Source organism: Colossoma macropomum, unplaced genomic scaffold (genome assembly GCF_904425465.1).
Source record: "Colossoma macropomum unplaced genomic scaffold, Colossoma_macropomum, whole genome shotgun sequence".
NCBI lineage: Eukaryota > Metazoa > Chordata > Actinopteri > Characiformes > Serrasalmidae > Colossoma > Colossoma macropomum.
Genome location: NW_023494785.1, coordinates 45,416,439 through 45,429,584, shown reverse-complemented (window position 1 = coordinate 45,429,584; position 13,146 = coordinate 45,416,439). Strand labels below are relative to the sequence as shown.

Here is a 13,146-nt window from a genome sequence, read left to right as displayed (position 1 = left end):
TTGGTCAAACATTTGATGACATTTTAATTTGTATAGTGCAGTTTAACGTAAGGAATCATAACTCAAGTTTATACGGTTATCTGATATGTGATGAAAACAAGCGTGCATTTACAAATTGAATGATAACTGGAGAAGGAAAATGAACAAAAATAAAAATAAAAACAAAACAAAACACCCAAAGCAATGTTACTGGCAGGTTTTGATGAATTCACCCGGGAACACTGCAGTCAGAATTGCAATGCGTGGCTAAATGTAGTGACGTGATTATTTATTCCTAGTTAACTTTCCATTTTTTCACCAAACATATCAAAACTTTAAAAAGAAAAACAAAAATAAACAGTACAACGTGTCAAGCATTGATCATTCAGGCACTCACAGTCTTATTTAAAGGGGTGAAATTTTCAAATTTCTGCTCAATTCAATGTTCGAGATCATTCCGAGTGGTTTGATGTTAGTTCATGCAGGTGCTGATGGGAACCCGACGTCTGGTTTTGGCCTAAAAATAATGCATTTTAAAATCGATTCATTCATTTGTGGTGGAAGGAGTCGTGCAGGGCACTGCGAGGCAAAATCGTCCCCAAAGAAAACTTATTTTTTCCGATTTACCACTTTTTCACCATCATTAACCGATACTGTAGACATCGTGACCCCTGGTTTCCATCAGCACCATTGTAAAGAAACACGTGTCGGCCCTAAAGTTTCTCTACACAATAAAAAGGAAGGTTCTTCAAGGGTTCTTTAGAAAAGAAAAAGGTTCTATGAAGAACCATGAACACTCAAAGATTAAAGGGTTCTTTGCATCATAAAAGGGTTCTTCATTGATGGGAAAATGTGTCGTTTGCACATAAAACCTTTTGAAAAGTGTTCATCTACTGCTACAAGCTTGACATCGTAACAATAACAGAACCCTTATCAAAATGGCTCTAAACAGAACCATCTTCAGCACATTCTCCATCAATCTTAAGAACCAATTCACGATGCAAAGAACCCTTTAGTCATACAAAGGGTTCTGTGGGTGTTCCTGGTTCTATATAAAACCATTTTCTTTACTAAAGAACCCGTGAAGAACCATCTTTTTTAAGAGTGTAAAATCAAGCGTGTCGCATCGAACCACTCTGAACGGCGTTACATCTCAAAGACTGAACTTGCAGTGATTTTGAAAATTTGGTGGAGTTCCCCTTTAAAACGAGTGCATGCTAAGACCCCCAACATACAGGTCTAACATTATTCTGCTAATCGCACATCATAATGCATGTCCTTATGGACATTAAAGAGCCGTTCCCCTCACTTTTTGTGCATGATTTCGAGCTTCATTGCATATATATGTTTATTTGGCCAGACTACCCAAAACCGGTAGAGTGATTTTTATTCAGTTTAGAAACAGTTTTTAAAAAACAGTTTAAACTGTTCGTTCAATTAAATTTCCGCCAGTCTTTTAAGGTCTGGGCTGAATAAATTAGTCACTTAGGGATTTAAAAAAACAACTGAAGAGATGATGAAGGAGCACACTCACTGACAATTAAAGCTTATATCCACTCAAATGGTTTCTATCAAAATGTAAACCCCACTTTTATGTAAGCTAGTAAAAGGGAACTGAAGGTTCCAATCTTTTCTTAAAAAAAAAAAGAAAAAAAATATATATTCCTCAAGAATTCAAGACTTACAACTGAAACGTAGCACCAACATATTCTAAGTTCATGGCAAGTTTTGGGTCTCTAGACTCTGTGGTGCACTTATGAAGAGAAACGCGATAATGAAAGTGTACCCCAGACCGGAGGCTGGCCAAATTGCTGAAGTTGCCCTGGGATCGAAAAAAGTGCAGTCACAGTGATCTCGGGTGGCAGAGCCCCGTCTCCCAGCATGCCTCAGGGCCGGCCTAGTGGGGAGCCTCCAGCATCTCCATCAGGAACGTGTCGATGGGGGTGTCGCCGATTAGCTTGAAGAAGAAAAGGTGCTCCAGACACTTCAGGCCAATGGAGCGCAGCGCAGGCAGCCGGAGGAGGAGCTTAGCAAACCTAAAAAGAAAAAAAAACTTTTAATAAACACTGATACACACTCCCTGATGTTGTTTCTCCAATGTTAAAGGGGATTAGAATCTGTTACACAGTGCTGTCAATCAAAACATGATTAAAACAATAGATTTAAAAAGATAAAAAAATTCAAAATCTAATCAGAAATTAAATTAGGATAATTAAAAAAAATCAAGCTAAAAATTAGGAATAAATTAAGATAAAAAGTGCCGTTACGGAGGAAACGGGTTCAAACCGCTAACAGTGTAAACAAAGTCTGCGCTGTATTGTGATTTCGAGTTAAAAACCTTTCAGCCCTGAGTGAAACTCTCTGTACTGGAGTCAGAACTGTTCACAGTGGTGGTGATAGGAACCAGACGTCCACCTCTAAAAGCTCCCTCACAGAAAGTTCCTACATGAAATGGTTATGAATTCACTGCCTGATGACTGAGACACTGTTTTATGATAGTTTAGAGAACTTAAACTCCATTCATGGTGGAGGGATACATGCAGGGCGCTGTGAGGCAAAATAGTCCCTTATAAAACTCAGAAGACTCGTGTAGGTTCACTGGTGGTTCTGGATAGTAAATAAAATGTCTATATTTGTGTTGTAGTCATGGCGACCCCTGGTTCCTATCACCACCAATGTAAAGACATGTGAACCATTTCACACCAAACCACTCTGAATCACTCTGATTACATCTCACACACTCAATTCATATATCAATTAGCATGTGATAGCAGAGCCCTAAGTGAACTAGCAGAGTTGATGATCATACCTGCCCTGTTGTTCAGGATATTTCTGCCTGCAGTAGGCCTCCAGGGACGCATACACTCTCTCTCGCAGGAGCTCCACCTCACTGGTGTTAGTCAAACCTTTGGCATCTAAGCAACAACATACAGAAATAGTCAATGCATCTATAAACAACCTACATGATGACAGCTGTTAGGATACCATCATTTAACTGCTCTTCCAAATAAATCCACAGCAAGGAAATCCAGCCAGCTACAGGAAGACATCGACTTTGACCATCATCATATAGTCTCACTCTGTAGTTCTACAGTTACAGACTGTAGTCCATCTGTTTCACTGCATACTTTGTTACCCTGTTCTTTAGTGGTCTGGACCCCCAGAGAACAGGTAGTATTGGGTGGTGGGTCATTCTCAGCACTGCAGTAACACTGACGTGGTGGTGGTGTGTTAGTGTGTGTTGTGCTGGTGCGAGTGGATCAGACACAGCAGTGCTGCTGGAGTTTTTAAACACTGTGTCCACTCACTGTCCACTCTATTAGACACTCCTACCTTGTCAGTCCACCACAGGACGCTGTTGGCTGGATATTTTTGGTAGGTGGACTATTCTCAGTCCAGCAGTGACACTGAGGTGTTTAAAAACTCCGGCAGCACTGCTGTGTCTGATCCACTCAGACCAGCGCAACACACACTAACACACCACCACCACGTCAGTGTTACTGCAGTGCTGAGAATGATCCACCACCCAAACAGTACCTGCTCTGTGAGGGTCCATGGGGGTCCTGACCACTGAAGAACAGGGTAAAAGGGGGCTAACAAAGTATCAGAGAAACAGATGGACTACAGTCTGTAACTGTAGAACTACAAAGTGCACCTATATAGTAAGTGGAGCTGATAAAATGGACAATGAGTGCAGAAACAAGGAGGTGGTCAGAATGTTATGCCTGATCGGTGTATAATAAAACTTCTAGCTGTTATATTGTCTCAATACAAGACACATCACAATATTTAGTTTTTTAGAGGTTTGAGAAAAAAACACAACCAGAAGTGCCATTTTTACTATAAATACTATCAAAATCTGTTAGTAAAAATCATTTATATTTAACATTTCACACACTGTGCTGCACAACACACTGTGAAAAGCAATTTGAGACACAAATTGCAATAGGTATCGTCATACAGCTCTGATTTATATTATTTAAGATTTCTGCTGTTGTTCTGAGAAGAAATTTGACTTTGAATTGTGAGGCAAAGAAAACTTATTATTTCAGATTTTCCACTATTTTCCATCATCAACATTCCATATAAACTCAGAAGACTCGTGTAGGTTCACTGGTGGTTCTGGATAGTAAATAAAATGTCTATATTTGTGATTATGATAAATATCATCATACTGCCCAGCCCTGATTTATATCAGGGCAATTTATATTGTAAAAATTTATACTGAAAACTGTTCATTACCTCAGTCAGTAAAGCACCTCCCGACTGAAGTCTGTTTAATCAATCGTATTAAATTATATTGGTCAATATTATCAGCTACTGGAATTTTTACCACTTTAAAGTCAGTGTCGATACTTTCAGTTAAATCATTATAACGTGATCACTGTACCTGGGTTAAAGAGGACGATGGCCCGCAGACAGCCCAGCTCCGCCTTGTCCATTTGCATATCCCGCATCTTATTGACCAGCTCAGTTAACACCCTAAACACAACACAGAGGGAAAGAGAAACAGGCAGAGAGACAGAGTCATGGATAAATAACAAGATCAGTTTCACTTTTAGGCTGGAAAAAGGTCACAAGATGCTGTGTATTCACACTTCTCCACTACAACGTATCCCACAATTCATTACTGCTGAATAGCCAATTACACTACAGCAGCTAGATGTGTTTAGATAGTTACCTGTCGAATATGGCCCCCACCTCAGCGCTGTGTGCACTCTCTCTGTGAAGACAAACACGGAGTTATAAGAGGGGGAAAAAAATTAGCATATGATTCTAAAATTAAGTGTTATATTAAACAACCAGCGAAGTCTGAATGAATTAAACAGTAAATATAATTAAATATGCCTTAAAAACTACTGATCAGACCTATTTGAAGTGTGTGGGCGTGGTCTAATATTCTAATAAGTAGTGATTGACAGCCCTCAGTCCAGCCTGATACAGCACGGAAGCAGGACTGAACACATCAGCGCGAGTGAAGCGGTTAGAAATGAGTGGTGCTGTGTCCACTCACTGAAAACATCATCCAGATTTTATATGGAGAACCTTAAAGAAGGTTCTTATTCAGTTTACTGCTGGATCTGCATTCAATTGGGAAAATCAATGTATTTGATAGATCAGTTATGTTCGCAAGGTTAGCTTTCTCTTGGTAAATGTCTCCATCAGAGAGATCATAACGCAGTCGTCCTCAACCCCTTTACCATCCTGCAGAGTCTAGTTCCAGCTACAACCTGCCATACCTGCTCCAACAAGTTCTAGATTGGCTGGATCAGATCCACTATTGTTAGTGCAGCATGTTGGAGGACACCAAGAATTTATACAAGCTGGTGTAAATAATTAAATGCAAAGATGAAGTTATGCTATGATAATTACTGTGGTTTAAACCTCTATAAGATAGTAGGGCTGGGTGATTAATCAAATTTTATTTTCAATTACAATTCTGGCTTCTAACGATTATGGCTGGGCAATTAATTGAGTTTTATTTTTTAATAAAGATTTTGGATTCCATCGATTAGAGCCGAGCAATTAATCATTTTATTTTCAATTATGATTTTGGCTTCTAACGATTAGGGCTGGGTGATAATTCAAATTTAATTTTCAATTACGAGACTGCCGTCCAACGGTTAACGCTGGGCGACAAATCAAATATTATTTCCAATTACAATTTTGGCTTCCGAAGGTTAGGGCTGGGCGATTAATCAAATTTTATTTTCAGATATGATTCTGGCTTCCAACAATTATGAAAAAAAGGTAATGAAGATAAAACAATTATTTGCCATTTTCTGTTTTGCAACGATGTTCTTATTTTGTCTTGTGTTATAAATCCAGCGCAGCCTTTATTTTTTCATTTGTTTTTCACTTGAATAATATAAAACTGATGGAAATCCACTGTTAAAATACAAAAAAAAAAAAAGTTGTATCAATGCATGTACAGTCAATGAGTAATCGTGTTAAATAACTAATCTCTATACTGACCAAAATAATTATGATTTTAATTAAGCAGCTCTATAACTGCATTAAAGTGCTACCTGTCAAAGATGGCCTCGACCCCGGTGTTGTGGACGCTGTCTCTGGGCACGTGCAGACCAGTGGCCAGAAGGAGCCCGTCCTTCACCCCGATTGAACGGTGAGAGAACGAGGCAATCAGGAGCTCATTCCACCCTGAGATACACAGACAGAGCAATTGCATATGCTGAAAATACTGTATATACTGAACATACCTTAAATACACTGCTACCTTAAATCCACTGCCACCTTAATACCTGACTTACACAAACTCCTAAATCTCTGCTACAGGAAATAGTAAGAAGTGCTGAAAAGCCCATTTCCTACAATTTTCTTGCATTTATTTTTTGTCCACTTACGGTATTTCTGTGGTTTTACATCCCTCTTTCATAATTCCTCTTTCACAAGAACCTCTCTTTTGCGAAACAGTCCAGTAAAAACAAGCTGTCAGGGTCGTAAGATGATCTTGTAGCAGTTATGGATGTGCAATACTTCTGTATTCTTGGTAAAATACTATAGAGTGAAAGCACAAAAGTACTAGCTTGTGAATAAATAATCAAGTTTAATGATAAAAGTGATCTTATAAAAGTAGTTTTTCATTTCTACAGTTATTCAGGCCCCCGTAATCAAACTTGCTCATCAAAAAATATGTTACAAAGAATAATAACTCGTACTTTTACTTTACTTTAGTACATCCACTAGCAAATATTTCTGTACTTTTAATCAAATACAATACTTTTACTTAAGTAGCAGTTTTCCCAAAGTAAATCTACTTTTTACTCTAGTAGTATTTGAGAGCTGAGCCGTGATCCACATGGATCAATTTAAAAAAACATTTTAACTATTTTAAGACTTTATTTAAGCACTGGACATCTTGAATGTTGTTTTCATTTAAGACCATGGGCAAAATCTCCTTACTTTGAGATAGACAGATAGAGAGACAGATAGAGAGACAGATAGATAGATAGATAGATAGATAGATAGATAGATAGATAGACAGATAGAGAGACAGATAGAGAGACAGATAGATAGATAGATAGATAGATAGATAGATAGATAGACAGATAGAGAGACAGATAGAGAGACAGATAGATAGATAGATAGATAGATAGATAGACAGATAGATAGACAGATACTTGATTGATCCCAAAGGACATTCAACAGCCAGTATCAGTCACACAACACAGGGCAGTTATAATAATAAGGGTGATACAGTATAAAAAAGAATATATACAAAAAACACCTACAGGCATATATACAAATAGAAATATACAAAAATATGCAATAAGATCTATCCTGAGATAAAAAGGCAGCGCAATAATGAAAGTACAGGGAGGCGTATTATGTGATCCTTTACTCAAGTACACGCTTAAAAAAGATGCTGCTTCAAGCGTTATTTACTAGAGAAAGTGGTTCTATATAGAACCTGTTTGAAATTTCTATACAGCACCCAAAAGGGTTCTTCTACTGTTACAAGCTTGACACTGTAACAATAGAAGAGTCGTTCTGGGTGCTATATAGAACTCCTTTGAAAAAGGTTCTATATAAAACCATTTTCTTTACTAAAGAACCCTTGAAGCACCATCTTCTTAAGAGTGTATTATTTTAGTGTATTTCGTTTTAGTCCTTTAAGTACAGAGGAATCGTACCTCGTCCCCCTCTGTACTGGCTCATTACCTGCTCGGAGCAGAACGACCTGGTCGTCCAGGGGCAGCTCGGAGAAGTGAGGGATGCGCTTGGCCCACTCCACCAGGCTGAACAGCTGTTTATCTGCTGCCTGACAGATGTTAGTCACCGGATCACTGGGCTGGAGGACAGAAAGGGTAGCATTACAACAGGAACTTGCCTTCAGATCAGGGGTCAGGTGGTTTCTAGTTGACTTTCTGGTCACTAGTGATAACTGCTATAGCTTCAGCCCATCAGGTAGGGCTGGACAATATAAACATTTATCACTATCATAAATTGTCAAAAATTGTGAATGGAGCAGCGAAAATATAATAATGAGACACATGAAATTTTCATGATACCACATATTTATATTTAAAAACTGAACACAATGATTTTTACTCAACACTTAATCCAGTTAAACAGGACTAACTTTGCTCTCTTTATAATGAAACATGCAGTTGGTCAGTGTCCACAAGTACTGATGATATACATCAGTAAATGTTTAGAAAAGCTCACTATAATATTGTATTGTGACATAATTCATCATGATAACTATATATACTGTCATATCACCCAGCCCTAATTATATCATGACTTTAGAATTAAAAATGTAAGATATGATTTATGGAAAGGCGGCACGGCGGCGCAGTGGGTAGCGCTGTCGCCTCACAGCAAGAAGGGCCTGGGTTCGATTCCCGGCCGGGTGACCAGGGTCATTTCTGTGTGGAGTTTGCCTGTTCTCCCCGTGTCTGCGTGGGTTTCCTCCGGGTACTCCGGTTTCCTCCCACAGTCCAAAGACATGCAGTCAGGCTGATTGGACACGCTGAATTGCCCCTAGGTGTGAGTGTGTATGTCTGTCTGTCTGTCTGCCCTGCGATGGACTGGCGACCTGTCCACGGTGTATCCTCCCTTCCGCCCAATGACAGCTGGGATAGGCTCCAGCACCCCACCGCGACCCAGAAGGATAAGCGGTTTAGATGATGTATGTATGTATGTATGTATATGATTTATGGAGGAGCAGCTCTCAGTAAAGGGTTGCAGTGTTCTAGGATGGGGTTCTTGGCTCGACTGCAAAAAGGCCTATATGTGTTCAGAAAAACATACTGTATTACACTGTGATGTAATTTATCACGATAACGAAATATGTCGTCTTATATTGCCTAGCCCTAGAGCTCGCCGATATGGCCAGAAATGTTATCACGATAAACAAATTTCATATCGGTCGATATCGATACTTTGAGAGGTGAACTGCAGTATATCAACACCAGACAAACTGAGTCCTCCTTTTAGGTACGTTTAAACTGAAATCGGTGCTTTTGTCTCGTGTTTGATCTACAGTAACATCAATTCTCCCTGTTTTGGAGTGACAGAGTGCAGCTTCAAGTTAGCCAGCTGCTAAAAACAGCTAGCCTGGGAAGACAGTGCTCTCCCGCTCTCCACTGCCTCACAGCTTCCTCAGTTTACTTGCGTTTAAATCAGGCCTGTAACTCACATGAACCCACTTCTTTCTTTCACTTTTGTTGTTCATGAATGCACTAATACTAAAATATGACTGGCGCTGTAACAGTGCTGTAGCTGTGAGAATCAGACGTGATTTAACGCTGCTAAAGCTGTTAGGATGTTGGTAAAGAGGTGAGTTCACTGTAGGTCAGTACAGTTACACCACTGTCACAGGAGAACAGATCGTCGGTCGCTCCACTCGAACAGGGAATGTATAACTCCACATTTCAGACATTGCTAAAGTATATTTGGCGACTCATTTCACTCCTTGACACCCCCCCAATCATGTCAAAAACTCAGAAGTGCGCCCTCTCCTGGCGACAGCAGAGCAGTGTCACTTTCCTTGCAGTAGAAAACGCCACCAGGGCTGTTGCTAGAACGTGGAAGTGTGAGAACAGTGTATTATATCGAGAATTTATCAAACATTTCTTATAGTTCTATCGAGGAAAGTTAGATTGCGATAATTATCGTTATCGTTTTATTGCCCAGCCCTACCTAGCCCTCATTGTTTTATTACACTTTTGCCACCTCCACCATCAAGGACACCATATGAAGAGGGGCAAGTTCTGATTCAGAACCAGTAAAGGTCATTATGGGACTCACAGAGCCGGTCCCGGAGCTGCCATCAGAGTGAAGCTCGGTCTTCTGCTCCACAGCCGTCTCGGCTTCCAGGATCTTCTCCACAGGCATCTCCTCGTTGGCGGCAGAGCTGAACTCATAATCCCCTTCGCGCTCCTTATTCCGCTGACGCTCATCCTGGACAGCTGAGGAGGAGAGAGACAAGATTCACTCCTCATCAGAAATAAAGAGAAGCAAAGGGCGAAAATGCACTTTTTCAGGTTCAGTTCAGTTCTTTACTTTTCAATAAACCACCTAGTTTGCATTCTGATTAAGCTGCTTTTGTCATATTCTACAGTAAATAAGCACTAAGAACATAAAATAAAAGTGGCAAGTTTGTGAATGAACATTAAGTGGTATCCCAGGTGGTTGCTAAGGTGTTGCTAAGCCATTACTTTGGTATCCCAGGTGATCACTAATATATGTGCGTGTGTACTATTCAGAAAACAGAGAATCACCACTTTGTAATGTCTTCCGGGTTTCTCAGACGCTAGAGGGCGCTCCCATGGACTTAATATGGAGCATTTGAGCAAAATCAGTTTATAAATGCTTAAATATTTTTAAGATAAAACAATACATTCATTTTCTGAACAGAGTAACATTATAAACATTTTAACACTGCTGTTATATTTTTAAGAGCTTTTAGACTCGAGTTTAAAACAGCGGCTCGAGTTTAAAACAGCGCCTCTCAGTAGCAGTAATGTTAGCGTCCTGCTGCCCAAAACTCGCTTGCTGTAGAAAAGGAAACATACAGGTGAGTTTTCTTTGCTTTTTTAGCGCAATACATCCGTCTACTTTCTAAAATTAAAGTAAAGTTCTGAGTGATCAGAAACTATTTTAACTTTTTGTTTTTAGCCATTTAGCTCCATTTACTCCATTCATTCAGGACACGCTCGCGGGCGCCCGCTGGTGCTTTTCAGTCATGTTTTTATATAATGGGGGAAATAAGAAGAGGCCAGACTCCTCATAAACCGGCTCTGATATCATAATGACATTATTTGTGGCAGTTTTAAGGTTTCTCGACGTTCCTTTGGGGGAAAAAACAATCATGTTCAAACAAACGCTGTACGAGAACCGTAAGTGCGATCAGATCCAAAAGCATAAGCACACTATTCCTGTATAGGCTCTACAATCATGCAGTTTTGTGGTTCTAGCGGAATAATATACCCAAAAAATCCCAGAACAATAAAACGAAGAACAGTAAGTTGGCTTGACAAACTGAAAATAGATGCTGATCATTGTGAGGCGCATTTTAGCAGTGCTACCTCTCTTGTTGGTGGATACTGGAAGGAAAAAATGTGATGTTCATTATTTGAGACCACACCTTACAAACGCAAGACCAGAAGAAGGAAACAGGAAATGTGTTTTAAAATAAAAACAAACACATGAGAATGGACGTATCTGAGATCTCAGCAGTGGCTATATCACTGTGTTTGAGCCGGGCGGGTATTTCCCCACCCACACAGAGCACAGCTTCCATCGCTCCGACTGACAGACTGCATTTAACTGCCTATTGTCTTTAACTCTGCATGACCACCCACAATGGAAGTCTATTTCGTAACAGAATGCAGGAATGCAGGCAGAGCTGGTGACGAAACCAGACCCACGCGTGAAGTACATGATCAGAAGGTGCTGATGATGCTTCCAAATGAGCCACCAACCAACAACAGAGACTCTGTTTCTGACTCTGGTGCGTAAACATGCTCTAAATGTACCGTGTAGATCAGCTCTGCAGATCACACCTTCCTTCCAACGGTTTCATTGAAAACAACAAACCACAATAGGATAAAACAACGTGGTTCCTCCGACACAAAACACAGAGCTGCACGATACAGACAAAATAAGATCTTTTGATTCTATAGCCACGGATTGTGATCGCAATCTGCCTTGTCGTATATGAAAGGGGAATTTAAAGGGGAATTCTACTGATTTTTCAAAAGTTATGCATAATTCAGTGTGTGAGATGTAATCAGAGTGATTCAGAGTGGTTTGGTGTGAAATGGTTCAGACGTCTTTACAGTGGTGGTGATAGGAACCAGGGGTCGCCGTGACTACAACACAAATATAGACATTTTATTTACTATCCAGAACCACCAGTGAACCTACACGAGTCTTCTGAGTTTATATGGAATGTTGATGATGGAAAATAGTGGAAAATCTGAAATAATACGTTTTCTTTGGGGACTATTTTGCCTCACGGTCCCCTGCATGTATCTAGAACGGAAAGATTAATTGTTTTTTTATCGAAATCAGGGCGGCACAGTGGCGCAGTGGGTAGCGCTGTCGCCTCACAGCAAGAATGGCCTGGGTTCGATTCCCGGCTGGGCGACCAGGGTCCTTTCTGTGTGGAGTTTGCATGTTCTCCCCATGTCTGTGAGGGTTTCCTCCCACAGTCCAAAGACATGCAGTCAGGCCAAATTGGACACACTAAGCTCCACCCAAATCGCTCAGCCCTGCATGTATCCCTCCACCATGAATGGAGTTTAAGTTCTCTAAACTATCATAAAACAGTGTCTCAGTCATCAGGCAGTGAATTCATAACCATTTCATGTAGGAACTTTCTGTGAGGGAGCTTTTAAAGGTGGACGTCTGGTTCCTATCACCACCACTGTGAACAGTTCTGACTCTAAGTTTCTCTAGAAACCAAACCGCTCTGAACGACTGTGTTTATGCCTTAACCACTTAACTACGCAGAAATTTAGAAAATCAGTGGAAATCCCCTTTGAAGAGCACATTCACCCTCAATCTCTGCTGGTGTCTGTCTACTCAGCGTCTGCTGATAAACTGATAAAATTCCACACGGCGAGTCAGAAAAGCCAGATCCTGCAAATTATCGCAAGTTTCTAGTGGGTTGTATTTTCTAAGAACGCAGATATTTGTGGCCATATGGTCACAGAAAAAAGCTGATAACACACATGTGCATATGTGATGATAAAGCAGTGCAGCATACCCATAGCTGGTCTGATCACTCAGCCTGCGGGATCTGGCTTTTCTGACTTTCTTTTTGTTTTCCCTCTCAGTTTAGAGAGGATGGATCTGAAAAAGTGCCCAGCAAATGATATTTTGCGCAACTCTACTGGAGATGCTCACCTTCTCTCTTCATCCCCATCGCCAGGCACTTCTGGTAGCGGCAGTACTGGCAGCGATTGCGCTGGCGCTTGTCCACGAGGCACTCTTTGCTGTCTCTGCAAATGTAGCTCAGGTCCTTCCTCACTGTGCGCTTGAAGAAGCCCTTACAGCCCTCGCAGCTGTACACCCCGTAATGCTTACCTGCAACAGTGGATCGCTTTCAATGAACATGTGATCTATCGGTCAAGGAATAACACACATTTCCAATCACCCGAGACGTCCCAAACTGCTTCTTCGGTATTACAC

The 13,146-nt window shown here is 40.5% G+C and overlaps 1 protein-coding gene across 2 annotated transcripts in view; it reads right to left on the bottom strand.

The window, feature by feature from the left end:
* rxrbb (retinoid x receptor, beta b) overlaps window positions 1–13,146 on the bottom strand; it is an 18,861-nt gene continuing 5,715 nt past the window's right edge. For both annotated transcript variants that reach the window (XM_036596528.1, XM_036596519.1), the window contains exons 4-11: window positions 12,862–13,041; window positions 9,757–9,917; window positions 7,663–7,792; window positions 6,009–6,141; window positions 4,661–4,702; window positions 4,370–4,461; window positions 2,789–2,894; window positions 1–2,015 (exon numbers count right to left, since the gene is read on the bottom strand). In XM_036596528.1, the coding sequence (XP_036452421.1) occupies window positions 1,877–2,015; window positions 2,789–2,894; window positions 4,370–4,461; window positions 4,661–4,702; window positions 6,009–6,141; window positions 7,663–7,792; window positions 9,757–9,917; window positions 12,862–13,041 (983 nt within the window). In that variant the 3' untranslated portion in view covers window positions 1–1,876. The remainder of the gene's footprint in view (window positions 2,016–2,788; window positions 2,895–4,369; window positions 4,462–4,660; window positions 4,703–6,008; window positions 6,142–7,662; window positions 7,793–9,756; window positions 9,918–12,861; window positions 13,042–13,146) is intronic.